This window comes from Oncorhynchus kisutch, linkage group LG1, assembly GCF_002021735.2.
Source record: "Oncorhynchus kisutch isolate 150728-3 linkage group LG1, Okis_V2, whole genome shotgun sequence".
Taxonomy (NCBI): domain Eukaryota; kingdom Metazoa; phylum Chordata; class Actinopteri; order Salmoniformes; family Salmonidae; genus Oncorhynchus; species Oncorhynchus kisutch.
In genome coordinates, this window is record NC_034174.2 from 59702749 (window position 1) to 59728780 (window position 26032).

Here is a 26032-nt window from a genome sequence, read left to right on the forward strand (position 1 = left end):
AAGAACATGGTCCTGACCGTGTAACTTCTTGTAACGATATAACTAGATCATCTTTGACTAATCAACTCCCCTTACCTGGATACAGAATGGTTGAGAGTAGCCAGGCCTCTTGCTTCAGTGAAAAATGGAATTACAATCAATCATATTCTGTCTGTAGCATAAGTGAATGATATGCGCAGAAACATAAATAAATGTTTACATTCCAACGGACATTGCATGCATCTTAAAATAGATTTGGAAATAACTTGCAACTGCATCCTCTCAAATGTGTCAATGCCAACGTTAATACATTTTCCAAATGATAACTTAAGAACCGACTTCCCAACAGAGGCTGCTGCCTTGTCTATATATGGTGCTGCTTCTCTATGCAAAGCTTGCTGAGGAGATTTACACTGCTCACTTCAAAGCAATCCGTTTGCCTCTGTATAAATGTGTGGATGTCTTAAAACTTAAAACAAGCACAGGGCCTTTTCCATTTGGTGCTATCCTCAAACTGGCAATGATTATCCTCTATGGAATACATGTGTTATATATATTATATTATTATATTATATATATATATCATTATATCCCCCACCCCACAATCCATGGAAAATGTCTGGCCCAACTGCTATTTTAGTTATGTACAGTATACCTGACTATACCAGTATATCATCTACGGGAGTTCCAGTTTGAAGAGGGGAGTGATAAAAGTGTTGCTGGATTTCCCATTGAAAAAGGGCAAAAAGGCCTTACTCACATTCTATTCTGGTGGGTTCCTATAAATGATGGACACACTGATATGGAAAATCTGTATCGATGGCAGCTGCATTTGTCACGACTTCCACCGAAGGTGGCCCCTCTCCCTGTTCGGGCGGCACTCGGCGGTCGTTTGTTTTGAGGAGTTTGTTTTGAGTTTAAATAAAACAGGATAGACTGCGGAGCAATTCAAGATCCAAATGATTTTAGCTAGTATGTAAACTACATGTGGAGTGAACATGTAGGAGTCCTACTGTTTCATGTTCATGATTCTCTACTCATATCTCTCTGGAACCTATAACATAGTAAAATTAGTTTAGTAGTTGTTCATAAATAGTAACCGTTTGCCAACTGTTTAGAGTCCATTACATCTTTTGATACACCTGTTAGTGTTTATATATTTTTTATGTTTATATATATATATATATATATATCTTTATCAGGAAGGTATTCCAGTGTTTTTACATCGCATACACAAAATGAACAGCCAAAGAACAGCTGCTGCCTCTGGGCTCCAACATATTCCATACCTAATCTATTCATGCTACATGCTAATGTATCATTATCATTAGCATCACAATGATGATTTCTTGATGTGTTTTCTCTCTTTTTTTCCAGCACCAGTGAGTCATCAAGTCCCGTCTTCAGTGAGATACACCATGGTATTTGGTACACTTGAATACTCTCAATTGTTCAGTATGTTCTACGATGAAGCACTACAAGTCATAAAATATCCAACTGGTGTTGAGCGAAAGTGGAGGAGAAATTGCAGAAAAACCCATTTAACTGAAATGAAATTAAGCCAGTTCTGCAATACTATTACAGTCCACAGTATCTCTACATACGGTATGCAAAACACGAATTGGTAGATTTGTAGACAGGCGCTGTCAGGCAGTCAATTGAATGCTCACATGAAGGATTAAAACAAGAGGGGCAGTGAGGGCAAAGCTGAGAGAAAAAGAACACAAGACAGTGAAGCATAAAGGATGAAGTACAGTGGACAGATAGAAACTTAAGACAGGATTCCTTCCTGAACCCCAGAGACACTTACATCCCCTGAGAAAATGTAACCTAAGACAATAGATTAAAATGGACAGCACATTGAGATGAATGGATACTAATGACGAGGTCAACAGGCCATACAAAGTACAACCCACTGTGCAAAAACTGGTTGAATTAACTTTGTTTCCATGTCATAAACAAAAAAAATGACGTTGAATCAATGTTGAAAACTGATTGGATTTGCAAAAAGTCATCAACTTATGGGAATTTCATATTTTTTTTACCGAACTTTGAACCCAAATCCAATGACATGATGACATTTTTTTGTTGATTTCACATTAAATTCACATTAGCTGACAACTAAACCAAGTGTAAATTTTAAAAATAAGTTCACGTCTGTGCCCAGTGGAAAGTCTCTTAGTGCTAGTCGATAACAATACAACTATTTTCTTTTTGAGACAGAAAGCTGCTTCTGTGGGACAAACTAGAAACAGGGACATTGGCATAACTTAGACATAAAATTTGTCCAAATTGAACGTCAATGTGCTGTGGGCCTCACCTAATTTACATGACAACAATACAAACATGACAACATTAAAAGCAAGTATGTAACTTACAAGATCTCATCGTTCTGGAATTCCAGCGCTCCGTGCATATCTTCAAAGTCTTCTCCCCCTCCTTTTGCTGTACCCTCAATGGTCTTGTAGGGTACGACCACTAGTCCCCGCGCTCCTGAGGTACGAAGAACCTTTACTTCCATCATGCCGATACTCTCGCTCACGGTCATTACCGGTTCTTCAAAAGTAAAGATCCCGGCATGGTCATCGTCAAAGATCGTCACAGTGGCTGAGCAGGGCAGGCCAAGGCCCGCCAAAGTGTCCACGTGATTAGCCCTTGGTTGTCCGTAGCCAGTGCCCTCGGATATGACCTTCACATTGCTAAGGTGGACCAGAAAATGCTCATCCTCCTCAAAGATGTCATCGTCAATAATGTCTATCCGGATCTCCTTCTCAGTCTCACCAGGTTTAAACACCACAACGCCCTCAGTGAACTGGTAGTCCGAGCCAGCATTGGCTGTGCCGTCTTCGGTACGGTATTCCACTGAAACAGTGTTAGTCAAGTCCCCACCAAGGCGTACTACATTCAAGGCCACTGTACCGCAGTTCTCCAAGCACTGGTATGTACAGGGGTCAAAAAAGATCTTTGACGAAAAGTCATTCTCCGAAACATCGGAGCGGATCTCGTACGCACCAACAGCTTTCCTGGCTTGGTCTGCTGCATGCTTCTTCAGTACATTCCCTGCTCCCGTCATGATCCTGGTAGCCTGGCATCGGTAGAAAGCGCGACTCTTTTGCTGTTGTGTCAATACCTGGTAGTTGGCGAGTTCTATCAGCTGCTCCGTCTCCTTCTCTGGATGCTTCTGCTTCAGTTCCTTCAGGATCCGGGCCATTTCCTTCCTGGCCTCCTCCTCATCCAGGTCCTTCGCATCAAAACCCATCGCTACGTCCATGAAGCCCTCTGAGTTGAGCATTTTCCCATCCATTTCAATGTCCATCTTTGAAGGAAGTTGAGCCTCCCCTTCCGTCTCAATGATCACCCCCCTACGCTTCCCTGCGCGGTAGCGCTTGTACATGTACTTATAGACAAGAAGTCTGCGATCCGCAATGTAAGCCATCCCTACACACAACGGGAAAAAAAACAGTGTGACAAGGCCCTCCCACACCTGTACGATGCCCGGTGAGATGACAGCCAAGATGAGATAAAGCCAGGTGTACGCGAATATACTCCAGGTGGCGGTAACAAAAAATACCCTCAAATGTTTGACTTTCCGGTGCTCTCCATCGGGAATGACAGAAACACAGAGTCCAATGATAACGAACATGTTGAAGGCAGCACTACCAACGATGGTGTTCGGGCCCAGATCACCTGCGTCAAAGTTGTGACCGCACACCTCAACGACGGACAGTAGGATCTCCGGGGCGGAGGAACCCAGGGCCATAAGGGTCAGGTTGGACACTGTCTCGTTCCATACATGCACAGTGGTTGTCACTTTTTCACCATTTGGTTTCTTGATGGTGATCTCCCTCTCTTGTGATGTAATTACCTCGATGGATGCCATGAAGCGATCCGCAATGATAGAGACCCCCAGGAACATGTAAAACAAGGCCACAAAGTAAACTGTGGCTCTTGCCAGTTTATCTCCAAAGGATGGGTTCTCTGGTAACCATATGGGCAGAATGACACCCACTTTGCATTCAGTACCCAGTGAATCACACTTCTTGTTAGTCTGGTTGCCAATGGAAGAGTTTGTTCCGAGGCTTGGGTTTGAATTCACCGCTGTAACAAATGTAATTTCAGATGAAAAAACTGCCAACAACACTGTGAGTTGAAGAGTGCAGAAGAGGAAAGATGATGTCCCAGTTTGACCCATGATTCTGACGAGGTGTTATGCGCCAACTCTTCCTTTCACCTATGCAAAAAAAGGGATCGATGAGAACAGAACTACCAAAAAAAATTACAAATGACAATATACCTAACTCCAGTGTTTCCCTAAGTTACAGAAGATATAAAGCAACATCCCCCAGAGCCGCCTCCAATGCACACATCACACATTCAGTATTGAAGCCAATTGAAGCTAAATTATTTTAGGAAAGGTGTCTATGTCAGATGTGGGGGTGCTTCAGGTGTTCTCTGGGCTAGCTACCAGGTTAGGAGGGGGATCTGGCTAACTTGGTTGGGGAAACACTTCCTAAATAATATCAAGAAAATAACACTGGTTTAACCAGACAACCACACAAGTGTACCACACACTTCTCTCTCTGAGTGTGTGTGTGTGTGTGTGTGTTTGTGTGTGTGTGTGTTACTTAGAGAGTGATCACCTGCATTGTATCATTTGAATAACTGGTTTAGAAAAATGGAAAAATGGCACCAATGATTACATTTCTCTTATATTGTCCTCTTGACATACTGCCAAATTAGGGTTAAGTGCCTTGCTCAAGGAGACATTGACAGATTTTTCCCCTAGTCGGCTTCAAACCAATTCAACGTCCAGTTCTGATTGACATATTATATATGTTTTTGTTACTCAGTTGGGGTCTAACTTACTATTGAGAGTAAGAACAGTAGAATACACCAGGTGCAATTTTCGAAATTTGGTGGTGCATCAGCAGTTTTTCTCTTGTTATGTCAGTCACTGACAGTCACTCAATTAGCCATGTCAGCAAAATATTTTTAGATTGGCAGTTAGTCTAGCCAGACATCCAAACGTATAGTAATCATGCCGAATCCCGACTGGGCACACAGGGCATGTGTCCAGGGGCTCTGACATCCATGGGGGCCACATTGAGTTTGTTACTCATTCTCCCTCAGATATCATACTAACATTGCAAAGTCATTACAGAATGTGTAAAATTGCAGGAAATTTGGTGTAAAACTGCAAAGTTTTCTCTTTGCCCCATGGTAAAATGTGTAGAATTGCAGAGAACTTGCTTTAAAACTGAAACATTTTATTTACCCCCATGACAAAATGTGTAGAATTGCAGGGAATGAACTTAAAAACAAAAAACGTTCTCTCCACCATCAAGAGGGGAGTCAATAAAATGTTTGCCCGAAGTCGGGCCACCCCAACTCAATCTTGTTTAGGGCCCCCAGAAGGCTAGGGCTGGCTTAAGCTGGCGATAGTAAAATGTCTTTCATAGTCTTATCTTTCTTTACATAGGTTATTATTTTGAGAAAGGCTAGGCAACATCTGTCCTAATTACACGATTCTCATTTGCAACATGAAATCACAAAGATACAGTATCAGACAATGACAGCTGACAGCAATCTAGTCCGCAATTTACAGTACATCCATTCACATGTTCTTTACAGGTAAGATTTAAAGACAACTAGCTGATAACGTAGCCTACAAAAATGTGTAACATTTCAAGTGACAGTAGTTGCCCAGAATGCTAGCCTACCGTTTTAATCCACGTAATGGGGAACGGAATTTCTAAACTACTCAAAAATAATTTGAGGTTGAAGAAAGGATACAGAAGTACTTGAGAAATCCTCAATTTCCAACCCTTTATAAAACAATGATGTAAGTTGCGCCATCGTCAATAAATCTTGAATTGTTGTATAGGTAAACCCTTCGTACCCAAAAAATCGAAATGTTCTGCCACACTGTAGATAGCCGACTAGAGACAATCATGGGCTCTCAACGCGCGCTTCCTCGGGACTGCTCTCTCTCACTCTCTTGCTCTGTCTCCCCCTCCCCCCTCTCTCTCTTCTCTCATCCTGGTTTTAATGTACATGCTCTCATCTCCCAAGTGATGTAATAATGTTTTTTCGATACTGATGCAAAGCAATGAGGGAATTCATTTCCATATATTATTTGATTTGCTGTCTTGAGAAAAAAAATAATGCATTAATTCTAACAGTTTATTTTAGGATTAGTTTCATTATATCTAACCAAAACTTGAACACGAATCAAGTTTGAACAAATCAGTGCTGTATCTTCATCTCATGTATTTTAGAAGCACTTACTTGAGGAAACGACATTATTGGCACAATATTAATATAGTATTGGAGGTTAATGCAACCTAGGCCTAAATGCAAACCTAGATATGCTCCATTTTGTTTAGCCATAATGCTATTTTTTGATATCCTTTATACAATAAATATTTAACACTTCTTCAGGATCAGTGGATCCCCCACGGGACGGTTGAGCCAACGTAGGCTAATGCGATTAGCATGAGGTTGTAAGTAACAAGGACATTTCCCAGGACATAGACATATCTGATATTGGCAGAAAGCTTAAATTCTTGTTAATCTAATTGCACTGTCCAATTTACAGTAGCTATTACAGTGCAATAATACCATGCTATTGTTTGAGGAGAGTGCACAGTTATGAACTTGAAAAGTTATTCATCAACCAATTACACATTTTGGGAAGTCTTGATACAACATTTTGAACAGAAATGCAACGGTTCATTGGATCAGTCTAAAAGTTTGCACATACACTGCTGCCATATAGTGGCAAAAATCCAGCCTGGGCTGGAATGATACATTATGGCCTTTCTCTTGTATTTCAAAGATGATGGTAAAAAAAATATTAACAGCTGTTTTTTTCTTTGTATTTTCTTTTACCAGATCTAATGTGTTATATTCTCCTACATTAATTTCACATTTCCACAAACTTCAAAGTTTGTTTCCTTTCAAATGGTATCAAGAATATGCATATCCTTGCTTCAATGCCTGACCTACAAGCAGCTTTAGATTTGGGTATATCAATTTAGGCAAAAATGGAAAAAAATGCTAGGATCCTTATCCAAAAGCAATATTGTTATGTTTGACAGGATATAGGCCTACGTTTTTTAAAGTTTTTTTTTACCCATTTGGACAATTCAGGAGTCTGATCCCAAGCTATTTATTTCATTAAGTATTTACAGAGAAGCCCCAATGCAACCTGGACTCAGAGGTAGACGTAAGATAATAAACAAAAATACGACACTCAAATTAGTATGTTACATTTGGTATGGTATGTATTAATTTGTGGATGTCCGTCATCTATTTCGTATGATATGTTACGAATTGCAAATTCATTCAATATAACGAGAATTTGCAATATGTATGATATGTTACAAATTCTGTGTCTAACGTTAGCTAGGTGGCTAACACTAACATTAGCTAGGAGTTAGGGGTTAAGGTTAGGGTTGTTGCTCAAAAGACTTCCTTCCAAAAATATGTGTCCTTTCCTTCAGTGTCGAACTAAGCATGTAATTATGTTGACGGTCATCGATTTTCCAGTCATTTTGCATGCTAAACAACCCCAGGCAATATCAGTACCCTACTATATTCAAACTGCGTGCTGTGCGCAGCTTCATGCGCTGACCAACTAGAGGTAGGCCTATTTTCGATCTGGCACATCTGCGTGTTAACTTCAGCATTCAAATGTTTGTAAAATGGCTTGCGCATTATTAGGCTTTATTAGTTGAGTGACAATCAATGTAATTCAGTAGGTTATTTTGATTAAATGCACTGTTGAAAATGGTGTTTTACCAGCCTAAGCTACAACTTTCATCTTGTTATAGATAGGCTATACTGTATGCTGATCGGGGCTTACATTAGATTGTATTTACATTGTTCGTTGTTCACCATCAGGAATAGTTTTGGTAATTTTGCTTGAAACAAACAGGGGAAATTTGATAATTTCATAACAAAGACAGCAATCACTTTTGCTACCCGCACTGCATGGTCGAAGCAGGAGAAGAAGAGAAGCTCCAAGTCCTTCAAAACTTCCAGACGGAAGTTAAATCTAAATTATGAGACGGGGTTGAAATCCAAAGTTGTGCTATATATTCATCGGCTATATCATAGCTCATTTTTAAAGATAAATATTGATATATTACTAACACTTTGAATCTGCAAAAATTACAAATTAATTAGTGGATGCTTTCAGATCACTGATAGTGGGGTGGTAGATACCTAGTTTCCCTTATGACTCAGCTTAGGTGCCTACATACACCATAGATACGCACACACGCACACCAACACACACACACACAGAAGTCAGCTTAGACAGATCCATCTCAGAGAGACCCAGCTCATGAACAGCAGATTTTAATTTGGAATGGAAAATGAAAATGTTTATGCAACAAATGTTAGTGCATCGAATCGTATCTCATCGAACCGGATCGCATCGATTCGTTCCTCTAATCAAACCAAATTGCACTGAATCGTTTCGAACTAAAACTTATCGTTCCTGTATCGTATCGGAGGCTGTGTATTTAGATACGTATCGAATCGTCTTGAAAGAGAAAGATTCACACCCTAGGAGTTTGGATAAAGGGTTAAGGTTAGGATTAGGGGAAGGGTTAGCTAACATGCTAAGTAGTTGCAAAGTAGCTAAAAAGTAGTAAGTAGTTGCAAAGTTGATAATTAGCTAAAATGCTAAAGTTGTCCGTGATGGGATTCAAACACAGAACCTTTGTGTTGCTAGACATTTGCGTTATTCCTCTAATCAAACTGAATCACACTGAATAATTTCAAACTAAAATGTATCATTCCTGTATAGTATTTAACCCCATGTATCTAGATACTTATCAAATTGTCTTGAAAGGGAAATATGTATATCTCTAAGAGTTAGCTTAAGGGATAGGAGAAGGGTTAGATAACATGCCAAGTAGTTAAAAAGTAGCTAAAAAGTAGTACGTTGTTGCTAATTAGCTAAAATTGTCCATGATGAGATTCAAACACACAACCCTTGGGTTGCTAGATGTTCTCATTATACACCTACCTATCCACCTGACCAACCACCCTCCTTTCAGTTTTGGTTCTTGGTTTCTATGTGTTATGTAACCCCACCAAACATAACATATCATAGTAATTTGCGTGTTCCCAATTTCCGTTTACTATCTTACGTCGAGTCTATGAGACCAGCCTGTCAGATAAGCTGAGGTCAATTATAACTCACTAAAGAAAAGAGTTTCTGCTCCTGCTTGTAATCTTGAATCACTGCAATGCCATGTCAGGTCAAGTTACCCAATGCTGAGCTCTCTGACATCTTTTGTCCCCCCTTGTTAGCCCACTCTATCTCCAGGCCTCCGGTAGAAGGCTAGCTTACCAGCTGACAGATATGAATAATATGTCAGATGATGCTGCAACAGTCACTTTTTGAATTAGCCCATGGTGCTCCAAATGCACTACACTAGCCTATGCAGTCACCAGAAAACGCAAACATTCGGTTTTCAGGGATACAACATTTTCAACCTAATTTCCGTTTCCCCTGAAAAATGGAAGTGGGACCTCTGCTCAGGCTTCTTTCTACGCCTACTACATTAGGTTACACAGTGACTACCTTTCATTATTTGAAGCTTTGACTTGAAAAGAATTTCACCTTATGGGAGAGGCGAGAGTGCTTCCTTCACAGTTTCATCAAATGCGCAGTGCGTGATTTGTTTCCTTTTGAAACAATGTAGATGCACGTCCCTTGGCAGAGACACAGCCTGCAGTTGAACCTGACTCCATTCTGAGTCAGTGGAGTTTTAATGACGGATATTGTAGGGCTGGGAAGCTTTCACCTCAAATAACTTCATCATCGAGCGAGAGGGAGAGTTGAGGTGAACTCACAGTTGAGTCAGTCATGTTTTTGCTCTTGGCTCACGCAGACTGGACACACTTTATTGAACGTCAGTCAGATAGTTAGTCATTCCTGATTTTACTATCAGTTATTTTTGCTTAAAGGGTTATTTTGGCATACAGGCACTTGGCCAGTCTTTGCTTGTACTCCCTTAGTCCTTAAACAGTCATTTGCTTCGTCGTATGACACATACTAAGTGAAAGATGTGATAAGCAGTCACGATATATCTAAAGTAGGTATTGATATAGAGGGAATGCAAGCTTTCATGGATAGTTTGCTGCTTAATTGAATGAAAGTTAGGTTTGGACGGTAGAGTGTACACATTTGTAAGGCCAAGTATGGATTGGGAACAGAAATCTCTCCCATAGCATTTCTCCACACCATCCCATTTTTGTGTATGCATTTATTGTTTGATGGGCCGTTCCACTAAACTACTTTGGGACTGGTGTCTGTAAAATGTTACTGCAGATTATTAGTCAAATGATGATCCATCTGCTCAAAAATCATAATAACAGGCCCATGTGCTTCAACACTATTCTTTCTCCTTTTTTAAAACAAAAATACAATGCAATGTTTTTGACCTCTGTATTTTTAAGTATTGTGGTGGCAGCATCATGTTATGGGTATGCTTGGCACCAGCAGGGACTGGGGAGTTTAGAGGAAAACCCGCCGTGGTCTTCTGAAAACCTAACACAGGGACAGAGTTTTATTTTCAGCGGGACAATTTCAGCACAAATGTTAATGCCAAAGACACACCAGAATGTCTTTCCAATAGGTGTTCCTGAATGGTCCAGTCTCGGTCCTGATTGAAATCTGCTTGAAAATCAGAGACAAGATTTGAAAATGGTTGTCTATCAAAGATTCCCACCCAAATGACTGAGCTTGAGCAATTTTAACAAAATCAATTGATATACAGTGCATTCGGAAAGTATTCTGATTTTAAAATACATTAAATTGTTTTTTTCCCCTCATCAATCTACACACAATACTGTCTGAGGTCCTGAGTGCTCTGGAGCAGGTTTTCATCAAGGATCTCTCTGTACTTTTCTCCATTCATCTTTCCCTCAGTCCTGACTAGGCTCGAACTCCCTGATGCTGAAAAAACACTGCCACCACCATGCTTCAACCTTATGGCTTGGTTTTTGCTCTGACATCCACTGTAAACTGTGGGACCTTATATAGACAGGTGAGTGCCTTTACAAATCATGTCCAATCAATTGAATTAACCACAGGTGGACTCCTAGGAAGTTGCAGAAAGTTCTTAAGGATGATGAATGAAATCAGAATGCACATGAGCTCAATTCCAAGTCTAAGGGTCTGAATACTTACCTAAGTAAATAAGGTATTTCTTAATAAAAAACTTAAAAAAATGTAGGAATCTAAAGACTGTTTTCACTTTGTCATTATGGGGTATTGTGTGTAGATTGATGAGGATTAATAAATGTTTCTAATCCATTTTAGAATAGGACTAATGTAACAAAATGTGGGAAAAGCAAAGGCATCTGAATACTTTGCAAATGCCCATTATGTTGCCCTAAGAGTTGTGCAAGGTTGGTAGAACCTTATTCAAAATGATTCACAGCTGTAATGGCTGCCAAAGGTTCTTCCACCAAAAGGGATCTGAAGACATACGCAGTCGACGCATCTTAATAATAAACAATACAAATCTAAAATTTGTCTTTCACTTTGAACATTTTAAGTAGCTTGTGTAGATCGATAGGGGAAAAAATTGGAATTTAATCCTTTCTTAGATTTAAATTTAAGGTGGCAAAATGTGAAGACTGTGCGAGGGTTGTGTACACTTTCAGCAACTGTATATTCATGTTCTCCTAGTTTCAGAGTATAGGCAGCACAGTGATATATTCAGCCATGGTCATGCATTGCATTACGTTAGATAATCAAAAACTGGGAGGACAAAAGCGTAGCATCTGGGTATGTCTGTTAACTGCATGCCATTTTAATTATGTTAACTGTGGGACATCAACTTACATTTTGGTAAGAAACTGCTAATATTCACTTATTTCTATTTTAAATTATTTTTATACCCCTTTTTCTCCCCAATTTCGTGGTATCCAATTGGTAGTTACAGTCTTGTCCCATCACTGTTGGTGGTGGCGGTCAAAAGTTCAACCAAACCAAAGTGTGGATTGCAGGCCCTCCTTGTCCATAATCTGATTTCTGGGTAAAGGAGCAAACATACACATTTGTAAATTGGGAGAACTATCTCTTTAAATGTCATATAAAATGTATGTCATGGATTTATTTTTTATTTATGTTCTTGTAATTATTCGTGGTCTAACTTCCCCGCTCCATGAGCTGCACCAGTTAATTAAGTCTGAATGAAGATTTATCTGACCCCCTTTGCCTGGAAGTCCAATTTCTCACTGAATGTAGAGGACTTTTGTTCAGGTGCTTCTGCCACCAATTGGATACAAGGGTTGAAAATCAATATCGTATGGTTTGCTAATGTAATATTTGAATCTCCCATAATCCATATTATAATGGAAATACTCACTGCCGTAAACAAGACTATCATATCACTAAGACAATCATGCAAAAACATAGAATTATGATGACACATGATGATTCCCCATCTGCTAGTCAACTGCACCATCATTCTTTCCAAGGTGACCGACATTCATGGAAGTTCAACCATCCATGCACCTCACACAGTCAAAAAAACAAAGCCAAACATCTCACCATGTTTGAAAAAACTCCATTGGTGACAAATACATTTCCAATTTGTCAAAGATGAACGAGATGACCAACCGAACAAAAACCCCTCTACTCACCTCTGTTAGTCCCAATGGAGCTGAGAAAAATACGTACTACCTAGCGGGAAGAACGGTGTGCGATAACCACTCTAAATTGAACAGAAACAGACTGTTCCCGCGGATGCCCGGTCCCAAGGTGTCTCTCTAAACATGGGCCGCATAGCTGGGCTGGCTGCTGCTTATCGTCCTCCTCAGCCCGATCCATGGCCATACAAGGACTCTGCTGATAGAGCCTGTCACTCTGGGCTTCTGGAGTAGGCCGGCTATCTGGAAGCTCTTTGTCGCCACCGACACATGGGAGATAAAGGGTTTGGATGGTGGGTAATTTGAATGGTGGGTACTTTTTAGACAATGTTGAACTCACCCACCAGTGGAGGAATGTGGTGGATAAGTGGTTCCCTCAAGGGTGATTTTCCACTGTATCCAGGCCCTTTGACCGTGGAGGTGGTATATGGAGATTGGATATCTCCATTAATTGTCTTGAAGTCCATATTATGGATCCAGGGGATGGGTGGATTAGAGGTGGATCCGTAGAGGAGAGGTGAAAAAAAGAGGATCTTAGTAGTGTTTCAGTTCTCCCCAATGTGTTCATCAAAGTGACAAGGTTTCAGTCTGTCGATACGTTTGGAAGCATTGTAACAGAGATGTGAACGATAGGGGTACGTTGTGTGATTTCCCATCACTTGCAAGCTTTATTGAATGTGTGTGTGTATGTGTTCAGCCCTTTTACACGTGTTCACAGTGTGTGACGGACTACATGCGTCGTATCATTTTACTCTCTAAGACACTGTACAGTGCGTGAACATTAGTTTCAAAGTTATGACCACTTGCTGCCAAATACATTTTGATTGATAATAAACCAGAGGCATTCAAATAGCCATTTCCATATGGCTTATGTGCCTCCCTTTTCCAGTGTGAAGCCAACAAACTCCCTATCAAAACTGAGGTGAGAGCAAGGCAGTGATTATTTGAAGAAGATAGCACACCCAACTGATATCTGTCTTTGTCATGAGCGCACAGATATCAACCATCGTCTACTAGCGTCTGGTGGAAGAGAAGAGATATTGAGAGGAAGGGTGGCAGGCTTAAAGGGGTTGAGGCTCATTAAAGCTACTGTAAAACAAGGACTCATTCTCTCAGACAAAATGATTGACATATCTGCATATCTGAACCCATAATCAGCTGATTAGCATAATCTGCCATTTTAGCCCTCATGCACTTTATAGGCAGGCATGAATCTAAATCAATGAGGGCGTTACATACCCTATATTCTGCTATGCTAAGTGTTATAAAACAATACGAAGCATGTAGCTGAGCTTTGTAAAGCAAAATGTCGTAGGTATTTTCACACCATTTTGGTTTTCCTCTCCAATCGAGTCGTAGTCGTGACTTATTTGCAGTGACAATGCTCCCTCCTCGCTTCCCTTGGAATAGAAGCCTTATCTCTCCCCGTCTGTGGCACAGAATCTGTGCCTGAGCTCCATTTCATTTGGCCCCAAGCAGCACGCTGCTCTATGTACTGGACTAGCCTTTGTGCTCCATCGACATCATAATCCAAGTTGGAAAATTCAAGTCATGCCAAACGTCTGTTCCACACAGAGTTAGGACGCATACATTAACCTCAAGTGGGAGCAATCGCTTTTGAAGCATAAATAAGCGGTGCTATTGGACGAGCTCAGACGGTGTCTTGGTAGTGTTTATGTTCGGAAATGTTATTTATCTTTTTCCCAGTGAATGGGTCTTTGGTTTTGCCACTTTTAAGTTGCCACTATTTTCCTCTGTTTTTTTAAACATTTTCCTCTTTAAATAATCATGGATAATGTTTCTACGAAATACCCCATTATCTCAAGAGACATTATTTTGGTTTTGAGAGTAACTTACATCATGGAGCATTAACCATTTTGGAGGACAATGCTACAACATATTAGCTAGTCAAAAGTCTTGAGACATAAGCTGGCATTCAATCATTGCAGATGTTACGTTTTCCATTCTGCCTTTTCAGAAGTGTGTTTGATTTGCACAGCATTTACCTCAGAAGGAAGAAGTTGACATGTGATTTAGAAAGGGGCAGTCTCGTGTTGTGAACTGTTCAGTATTGATGCCAAACTTGGCTGAGAAGTCACCCAGGGCACACAACAGCACTGCCAATTCCTAAATCAAGTGTCAACTTCTTCTCACCCGGACTTGCTGCTGTAAAGGGCAGTGTGGAAAACTATCATCTGCAATGATTGAATTCCAGCCAGTCTTGTTTGAGACATTAGAAATGCATTGCTTTTCTTACATACACGTACATAATAACATTTTAGGTTGTGGCCTTGTACTTTGCTGCAACTGAAAATTGAGTGTTACAGGATTTGAATCACAAGCTGATTGACTTGAGTCAACTGACAGTAAAAATAAATAAGTACTTGAATTAATATGCCTCATTCCCCTCATATCCAAGAGTTGACTTGGTGAAGACTGACAGAAAGAACTACGAAGGCTAATGTGGATTTCTTCTCATTTATATTTCAATTACACCTGCTTTGGGGATTCAAACCCATTTCAATGCAATTTGTTTTGAAAACTCAACTAAGACATTAATGCCCATACGAATGCAGTTTCTTATTGTGAGGGTAAATCATTTGAGTATACAGAGACAATAATACGTTCACTCAAATAATTATGGAAGACAGGAAATCATTGTAATGGACCCAATGCGCCATCTCATTTTTGCCGCCCGCCACGTGATGCAATATTTCCATGTGACTGAGGGGATTTGCTGGAGCTGTGAAGCTACTGATGCTCAGGAGAAAGAGTCTTACATGAACCACATTTCAAGTGATCCCAAAAACAAAGGACCCATCAAAGAATAGCTCAAGCTGTCAGAATGAAACACCACAAAAGGTCAATAAAAAAAGAAATGAATAAAGGGCCACAAAAATCTCCAGGCAAAAAGTTGTTAGATTGGACTATTATGATGCGCCGAATGTTAATGTTTGGAATTGTGGGTTAGCGCTTTCGTTGCATGCCTCATAGTACAGTTGTTTCAGATGTCAGAAGCACTGTAGCCTAATTACTGATCATTCTTAAGACAACAGTGTTGCTATGCAGGCAACATTTAAAGTGTCAACAATATATGCTATCTCTTGTGATTTAGCACAAAATGTAAATTTTGTCAAGTATGATTATTAAGGCCTCACAGGAAATGTACTCAAGAAACATATCCGGAACTGTCACACATGCTTGGTCACTCACTCGCGCTCTCTCTCAATTTAATTAAATTTAAGGGGCTTTATTGGCATGGGAAACATGTGTTTACATTGCCTAAGCAAGTGAAGTAGATAATAAACAAAAGTGAAATAAACAATGAAAACGTATTATTATTATTATTATTATTATAATAATAACAGTAAACATTCCACTCACAAAAGTTCCAAAAGAATACAGACATTTCAAATGTCATATTATGTGCAAATAGTTCAAGTATAAAAGGGAAAATAAATAAACATAAATGTGGGTTGTATTTACAATGGTGTTCGTTCTTCACTGGTTGCCCTTTTCTTGTAGAAACAACAGGTCACAAGTCTTGCTGCTGTGATGGCACACTGTGGTATTTCACCCAATAGACATAGGAGTTTATCAAAATGGGGTTTGTTTTCTAATTCTTTGTGGGTCTGTGTAATCTGAGGGAAATATGCTTCTCTAATATGTTCATACATTTGGCAGTAGGTTAGCTCAGTTTCCATCTAATTTTGTGGGCAGTGTGCATACAGCCTGTCTTATCTTGAGAGCCAGGTCTGCCTACGGCGGCCTTTCTCAATAGCAAAGCTATGCTCACTGAATCTGTACATAATCAAAGCTTTCCTTAAATTTGGGTCAGTCACAGTGGTCAGGTGTTCTGACACTGTGTACTCTCTGTTTAGGGCCAAATAGCATTCTAGTTTCCTCTGTTTTTTGTTAATTCTTTCCAACGTGTCAATTAAATCTCTTTTTGTTTTCTCGTGACTTGGTTATGTCTAATTGTGTTGCTAAGCTTGCTTAGGGGACTCTTCTCCAGGTTCATCTCTCTGTAGGTGATGGCTTTGGTATGGAAGGTTTGGGAATCGCTTCCTTTAAGGTGGTTATAGAATTGAACGTCTATTTTCTGGATTTGATAATTAGGAGGTATCGGACTATTTCTACCAAACACACACACACACACACACTCACTTCTTTTCCGTTTTCCGGTGCCGACAGAGATGGCCGCCTCGCTTCGCGTTCCTAGGAAACTATGCAGTTTACGTGTTATTTCTTACATTGGTACCCCAGGTCATCTTAGGTTTCATTACATACAGTCAGAAAAACTACTGAATATAAGAGCAGCGTCAACTCACCATCAGTACGACCAAGAATATGACTTTCGCGAAGCGGATCCTGTGTTCTGCCTTTCACCCAGGACAACGGAATAGATCCCAGCCGGCGACCCAAAAAAACGACTTCGTAAAAGAGGGAAACGTAGTGGTCTTCTGGTCAGACTCCGGAGACGGGCTCATCGTGCACCACTCCCCAGTATACTTCTCGCCAATGTCCAGTCTCTTGACAACAAGGTTGATGAAATCCGAGCAAGGGTAGCATTCCAGAGGGACATCAGAGACTGTAACGTTCTTTGCTTCACGGAAACATGGCTCACTGGAGAGACGCTATCGGAGTCGGTGCAGCCAGCTGGTTTCTCCACGCATCGCGCCGACAGAAACAAACATCTTTCTGGTAAGAAGAGGGGCGGGGGCGTATGCCTTATGGCTAACGAGACGTGATGTGGTCACAAAAGCATACAGGAACTCAAGTCCTTCTGTTCACCTGATTTAGAATTCCTCACAATCAAATGTCGACCGCATTATCTACCAAGGGAATTCTTTTCGATTATAATCACAGCCGTATATATTCCCCCCCAAGCAGACACATCGATGGCTCTGAACGAACTTTATTTGACTCTTTGCAAACTGGAATCCATACATCCTGAGGCTGCATTCATTGTAGCTGGGGATTTTAACAAGGCTAATCTGAAAACAAGACTCCCTAAATTGTATCAGCATATCGATTGCGCAACCAGGGCTGGCAAAACCTTGGATCACTGCTATTCTAACTACGACGCATATAAGGCCCTGCCCCGCCCTCCTTTCGGAAAAGCTGACCACGATTCCATTTTGTTGATCCCTGCCTACAGACAGAAACTAAAACAAGAAGCTCCCACGCTGAGGTCTGTTCAACGCTGGTCCGACCAATCTGATTCCACACTCCAAGACTGCTTCCATCACGTGGACTGGGATATGTTTCGTATTGCGTCAGACAACAACATTGACGAATACGCTGATTCGGTGTGCGAGTTCATTAGAACGTGCGTTGAAGATGTCGTTCCCATAGCAACGATTAAAACATTCCCAAACCAGAAACCTTGGATTGATGGCAGCATTCGGGTGAAACTGAAAGTGCGAACCACTGCTTTTAATCAGGGCAAGGTGACCGGAAATATGACCGAATACAAACAGTGTAGCTATTCCCTCCGCAAGGCAATCAGACAAGCTAAGCGTCAGTATAGAGACAAAGTAGAATCTCAATTAGACGGCTCAGACACAAGAGGCATGTGGCAGGCTCTACAGTCAATCACGGATTACGAAAAGAAAACCAGCCCCGTCACGGACCCGGATGTCTTGCTCCCAGGCAGACTAAATAACTTTTTTGCCCGCTTTGAGGACAATACAGTGCCACTGACACGGCCTGCAACCAAAACATGCAGCCTCTCCTTCACTGCAGCCGAGGTGAGTAAAACATTTAAACGTGTTAACCCTCGCAAGGCTGCAGGCCCAGACTGCATCCCCAGCCGCGCCCTCAGAGCATGCACAGACCAGCTGGCTGGTGTGTTTACGGACATATTCAATCAATCCCTATACCAGTCTGCTGTTCCCACATGCTTCAAGAGGGCCACCATTGTTCCTGTTCCCAAGAAAGCTAAGGTAACTGAGCTAAACGACTACCGCCCCGTAGCACTCACTTCCGTCATCATGAAGTGCTTTGAGAGACTAGTCAAGGACCATATCACCTCAGTATCACCAGTAGTGGAGAGGGTAGCAAGTTTTAAGATCCTCTGTATACACATCACAGACAAACTGAATTGGTCCACCCACACAGACAGCATCGTGAAGAAGGCGCAGCAGCGCCTCTTCAGCCTCAGGAGGCTGAAGAAATTCGGCTTGTCACCAAAAGCACTCACAAACTTCTACAGATGCACAATCGAGAGCATCCTGGCGGGCTGTATCACCGCCTGGTACGGCAACTGCTCCGCCCACAACCGTAAGGCTCTCCAGAGGGTAGTGAGGTCTGCACAACGCATCACCGGGGGCAAACTACCTGCCCTCCAGGACACCTACACCACCCGATGTTACAGGAAGGCCATAAAGATCATCAAGGACAACAACCACCAGAGCCACTGCCTGTTCACCCCGCTATTATCCAGAAGGTGAGGTCAGTACAGGTGCATCAAAGCTGGGACCGAGAGACTGAAACAGCTTCTATCTCAAGGCCATTAGACTGTTAAACAGCCACCACTAACATTGAGTGGCTGCTGCCAACACACTGACTCAACTCCAGCCACTTTAATAATGGGAATTGATGGGAAATGATGTAAAATATATCACTAGCCACTTTAAACAATGCTACCTAATATAATGTTTACATACCCTACATTATTCATCTCATATGTATACGTATATACTGTACTCTATATCATCTACTGCATCTTTATGTAATACATGTATCACTAGCCACTTTAACTATGCCACTTTGTTTACATACTCATCTCATATGTATATACTGTACTCGATACCATCTACTGTATCTTGCCTATGCCACTCTGTACCATCACTCATTCATATATCTTTATGTACATATTCTTTATCCCCTTACACTTGTGTGTATAAGACAGTAGTTTTGGAATTGTTAGTTAGATTACTTGTTGGTTATTACTGCATTGTCGGAACTAGAAGCACAAGCATTTCGCTACACTCGCATTAACATCTGCTAACCATGTGTATGTGACAAATTTGATTTGATTTGGTTTGACACACACAGAGTCAAGTTATGGATTCATCAATAATATTCATCAAACATCAAACAGCTGAGACATACAAATACCTGGTTCTGCCATGATGCTTCCACACACAACACTGACTGCAGATTCTTAGTCAATACCAAGTGATTTGGGGATCTGCAGTAGGCTACTGATAGTAATGAGGGGAAATGGATTGTACATTGTTTTATTCAAAAGGATTCAATCATTTGGATATTTCTTTGTGTGATGTATCACATCCGGCCGTGATTGGGAGTCCCATAGGGCAGCGCACAATTGGCCCAGCGTTTGGCCGGGGTAGGCCGTCATTGTAAATAAGAATTTGTTCTTAACTGACTTGCCTAGTTAAATAAATGTTTAAAAAAAATATGTAAAAATGAATTATCCTGTTTCTCTATATTATCCCCTAAAACACATTTTACATACATTACTACAGCACAATTTCACGTAGATTTCATTATCATAATGTATGGTAATGACAATCCAAGGCATTATACATAGAAGCTTAGTCACACAAGGCATCACTACTCTTATATGGTCACAGTTGGATGTTAATTCATTAAACCACAGTCCAACAAAACATCAAGCAGTTCCGTCGTGACATCATTCGAGTGGTAACATTTCTCTTATTGCCGCAGGAGGACGAGAAGCAGACACTTGGTTTTCCAACATTCCAGTAGATCTGTTTATTTTTTATCTGCGGTGTGTAAAATGTCAAGCGCAGGACACTGGAACGGAGCAGGAAAAGTGAAGCAGAAGGGTGTTAATGGGATTGTGTGGCCCTCAGCTCGCCCCTGCAAGCAGGAGGTGTCTGTGGGTGTCTACAGAAGATGGCTCTGTGACACAGGGCTCACGACCATTTACCAATTTTAAATTCAATAAACTTGAGTTATTCCCAAGGAGAACATACTGCCTGGCATCATATATGACTGACAGACTGCAGGCAACACGTTACAACAAGATTATACAGTATATTTCCACACCATAAATGAAGAAGGCTGTTTCAGGTCATATTCAACAGTGTGGGCCAGAGTGGCCAAACCGCAATTTCAATGTGGCAACACACCAACAACATTTGATTGGTTGTCGTTTAAAGGTAGCCGTTTAAATATACACACTGTTAAGGGTCATGTTTTGATAGGCTACTATCCATAGATTTTGTCAGCCAATTCTTTCAGTCACCATGCAAAACTTAAATATATCTGTGTCAGTGAAGGTGATGGCTTGGTGTGTTAAAATGAGGACTGGAATTGAGGCAACATGGCAAGATGGCGACAGACATGGTAGCTCTGCTTCTAGCTCCTAAGAAACTTTGCAGTATTTGATTTTTTGTCTGTTATTTCTTACATTATTAGCCCAGAACGTTTTTTGTGTTACTACACACAGCCGGAAATAACTTTTGGATATCAGAGTGAAGGTAAGTCACCAGCATTACGACTTCTCAAATTGGATCATTATTTCTCTTCTACCTGGCTCTAGGTCCTTGTGTTTGATAAGGGTGAAGGGCCTGCCTAACTACACTAGTACACAAATACCAGTCCAATTTGTTGGCAGGTTAGGCCCCAGCTTCCGACCTCCACACAACCACCAAACATCCGCTCTAGGCCTTTTTATCTTACTAAAGTCCTTGGAACTCAACCACCGAGTCAGGTCCCTCATTGTCTTGTCTGTTGTAACATTCTCTGTCCTATTGCATTTTCTTACTTCCCCTACGTCTCATCTGTGTGTGATGTATCGAGCCATACAATAATAATGTCCTCCTGTAACTGTGAAAGGGGGAAGTCTGTATGTAATGGGCATATGGGGATACAGTTAATGCATATCAATGCAACTGTCATTGTTTGGCTTCCCTGCCTTCATGAATCAAATCAAATCAAATTTATTTATATAGCCCTTCGTACATCAGCTGATATCTCAAAGTGCTGTACAGAAACCCAGCCTAAAACCCCAAACAGCAAGCAATGCAGGTGTAGAAGCACGGTGGCTAGGAAAAACTCCCTCGAAAGGCCAAAACCTAGGAAGAAACCTAGAGAGGAACCAGGCTATGTGGGGTGGCCAGTCCTCTTCTGGCTGTGCCGGGTGGAGATTATAACAGAACATGGCCAAGATGTTCAAATGTTCATAAATGACCAGCATGGTCGTATAATAATAAGGCAGAACACTTGAAACTGGAGCAGCAGCACGGTCAGGTGGACTGGAGACAGCCAGGAGTCATCATGTCAGGTAGTCCTGGGGCATGGTCCTAGGGCTCAGGTCCTCCGAGAGAGAGAAAGAAAGAGAGAATTAGAGAGAGCATATGTGGGGTGGCCAGTCCTCTTCTGGCTGTGCTGGGTGGAGATTATAACAGAGCATGGCCAAGATGTTCAAATGTTCATAAATGACCAGCATGGTCAAATAATAATAAGGCAGAACAGTTGAAACTGGAGCAGCAGCACGGCCAGGTGGACTGGGGACAGCAAGGAGTCATCATGTCAGGTAGTCCTGGGGCATGGTCCTAGGGCTCAGGTCCTCCGAGAGAGAGAGAGAAAGAGAGAAAGAGAGAATTAGAGAACGCACACTTAGATTCACACAGGACACCGAATAGGACAGGAGAGGTACTCCAGATATAACAAACTGACCCTAGCCCCCCGACACATAAACTACTGCAGCATAAATACTGGAGGCTGAGACAGGAGGGGTCAGGAGACACTGTGGCCCCATCCGAGGACACCCCCAGACAGGGCCAAACAGGACAGCAGGACATGAACAGCTTTACCATACAGGCCATTCCCCTGGGTGTATCAATTCCATCAAATGGGAAGGGAATGGTTGTTAACTGAGGTTTTGCTGTGGCGCAGGCATAACATTCTTCTTTTGCTACTGATCTGGCTGTATACTGAATCCATTCTAACCATAGGTTAGAATCCCCATCTACTCGTTGTATCCCAGGTTTCCAGAACATTCCCTTTATCTAAAGAATTCAAGTGTTTAATTAAAACTCAGAAAACAAAACTTCTAATATTCCATATGTGAGTGTACCCCTTTAAGATATTGTGTCTCTGGGAAACATGGACATCTCCTCAAACCCAAACGTTTACTACCAACAAAACCTAATAATAATCATGAGAATTCCATTGTACTCCTTCCAATCATTAGTTTTAAATTTCCTCAATGGTTATATGTAAAACCCATTCTGTCTGTCTGCAAACAGTCTCTCAAAATGCTTGATATGAATACCCTGCCAATAGACCCCCAACTGTGATTAACGTGCACTGTCCCTTTGAAATAATATTAACTCAACCTGCAATCCACTTTGCGGACCTGTCATCGTTCCACGTAATGGAAACAGATTATAATGTTAGTATACCTTAACGTCCTGTTCAATTTCACTGGTTACCTAAACAATCAAACCAAGAATCAATAACCAGAAACTATCACAAAACTTTTACGATTCAACTATCCAGACCTCCCTCTCTTACAGCCAAATATAGCCCAGCGCGCACCACCAACCAGTGATGCCCACCTAGCAATTTTGTTGCTAGATTTAGCGTCTTTTTAGGCCCTCCCCCACCCTCCTTTCGGAAAAGCTGACCACGACTCCATTTTGTTGCTCCCTGCCTGTAGACAGAGACTAAAACAGGAAGCTTCCGCACTCAGGTCTGTTCAACGCTGGTCCGACCAATCTGATTCCACGCTTCAAGATTGCTTTGATCACGTGGATTGGGATATGTTCCGCATTGCGTCAAACAACAACATTGACGAATACGCTGATTTGGTGAGCGAGTTTATTAACAAGTGCATCGGTGATGTCGTACCCACAGCAAAAATTTAAAAAATCCCAAACCAGGAACCGTGGATTGATGGTAGCATTCGTGCGAAACTGAAAGCGCGAACCACTGCTTTTAACAACCTGTTAGGTAACCATAGACATACATAACACCTAGACTAGTCAACACCCCATAAACATACAAAACCCCTAGACAAGGCAAAACACATAAATCACCCATGTCACACCCTGACCTAACCAAAATAATAAAGAAAACAAAGAATACTAAGGTCAGGGCATGACAGTTGGTTGGATTTCGTCACCGTTTTCTGTTGTGTACCAGTTTGCCACCGGCCTGAAACGGAAGTTCAATTTCCAGAGGCCAGGTCTTTAACTTACAGATCTCTGATCAGTCCGTGCACGGTTTTCGACGCTCCCATGGGAAGACAGAAAACAGGTATTGAAAATCCGGCTTGAAGGACCAAGTTGTCACGAGAATTTTCTATCCCAATGATAATAACTGACAATCAATAGCTCTGACCAATCCCCGAGGTTTGTAAGACCATGGGTATAATAATAATTAGTCAAAGCCTCAGCTCATGCAAAAGGTTAGTACAGTTTACTCAGAGAACATTCTAAAGTCAATACAAAGACGTCCATTTTATAGCTGCGCACATACTTCCCCACAAACAGTAGATATCCTACGCACATACTTCCACACAAATAGTAGATATCCTACGCACATACATACACACAAACAGAAGATATCCTACGCACATACTGTCTCTCTACCCAGCCGACAGAGATCAGAGAGACCTTGACCTTGAGACGTACTTCCCGTTCTCTCCCAAATCTCTAGTCAGGTCGGCGCCGAATTTTGCTCAGACAGTCTGTGTTTAAAATACCAAAAAGACCCTAATTCTGACTATAACTACACATTTATTGATTATAATTTTATACATTCTAATCAATTCCATACAATTTTATGGTTTCAGGGTGGAATATTCTAATCATTCAATGATCAGATAAATCCCATTAACAGTAGTATACTGTAGCGTACTATACTGTATACTACACTGTAGTATTCCTCGATTGTGTAGTGCTTACTATAGACCAAATCAGAATGTTCGTAAACAAAGTCGGTCTAGTAGTTCCGCGTTGCAAGCGTCAGAAAGGTGGACTGAGGAATGCATAGGAAACCATATGCAGACCACCGCCAGACAAGCTAGATTATCTAACGAATAATTAATAGACTTTCAAATTTCTAGGTTGGCAGCTAGATAGCTAGTTGCTTCATTCATGGAGGAAATACTAGCTAGGTACAAAAGCAACATTGCCTTGGTTGCAGCTGACCTGTACTGTATACTAGCCAGAGCCATGTATTTGTATGTATTTATTTTCTAAATACATAGCTATCCAGCCAATTAGCCCTAATTGCAATGTTGGATGGATCAGTTCCATTTATGAAAATAGCAACAATGATCTCACAGTATTTTTTATCCACTCTACACCCATCGGCACTATGCAGCATGAATGTATGCAAACAAAAAGTAGCTAGCTAGCTAATGTTATATAGACCATCTAAGCTGTAGCCCCCAACTACCTAGCCAACCATTTGATTTGACTAGCTAGTTAGCTGTGTTTCAGTTATTGTCTCGTTATTGTTCAGCTATCTTGTTTGAACACCAAATGAAAAAGGCTGCTTGCCAGTTGGTGCGGTAGCTAGCTAGCTGTCCCTGCCTCAGCCATTGCGTTGGCTATCTTGCCAGCAAGCATGGATGAATGCAGATGTCAGTCATGTAACATTAGCAAGCGAAGACAACCCTCGTTTCAATGAATAAGCTGGCTTGGTAGTTACATCAGCACACAAATATTTCCTTACCCGATGCTGGTTCCATAGCCTGCCATACGTGAGTTGCTGAGGTGGGGCTACGAGGTTATCAGAAAGTGTACTAGCTAGCCTGGCTAGCTACTTGTCTGGCTACTACAACCAATTCTATCTTCTGATATTTCCTTTCCATTTGTGCTGTACAATTAATGACCATAGCAATAAGCACCAAGAAGCCAACCTTACTACTCGTCCCAAGTTATGAAACGTGTAGTGCCCTTTCCCTCTGTGCAGCAGACACACAAAAAATCAACACAAGTCCAGCTCTGGATATTTTGACCGAATTGACAGAACCCAAATTCTTCCTCACCCAGCCTGACACCACAAACGGATCAGCGAAAAAGCATGGATCCACTTTCTCCACAAATCATATTTTCCTGATCGTTGGGGTGAGGCTCGGAAGCCTTCACCTCACTTGACGGTGCAGGTTCTTCCTCTTCACTAATGTCAGGTGACATTTCAGGGTTTTCAGAAGCGTAACGGAATTATCTCTCCTGTACTGGAGTCAAAGGAGAAAGTACTCGGCTTGTATTTCGCAGATGTCGGTTTGGGTTTGAACCTCACATCCTTCTTTCTGCCTCGCTTCTTCTCGCCATCCGCCATTTTCCTCACCCGGGCCTCCGACATGAATTCCATCTCCGTGACTTCCTTCAGGCTCAGTCACTTCTATCCACGTCAT

The 26032-nt window shown here is 41.4% G+C and overlaps 1 protein-coding gene across 3 annotated transcripts in view; it reads right to left on the minus strand.

The window, feature by feature from the left end:
• The window catches only part of slc8a1a (solute carrier family 8 member 1a), a 49695-nt gene extending 36921 nt beyond the window's left edge, over positions 1-12774 (minus strand). For all 3 annotated transcript variants that reach the window (XM_031828376.1, XM_020482269.2, XM_020482256.2), the window contains exons 1-2: positions 12655-12774; positions 2358-4210 (exon numbers count right to left, since the gene is read on the minus strand). In XM_031828376.1, the coding sequence (XP_031684236.1) occupies positions 2358-4171 (1814 nt within the window). In that variant the 5' untranslated portion in view covers positions 4172-4210; positions 12655-12774. The remainder of the gene's footprint in view (positions 1-2357; positions 4211-12654) is intronic.
• Positions 12775-26032: the final 13258 nt, after the last annotated feature.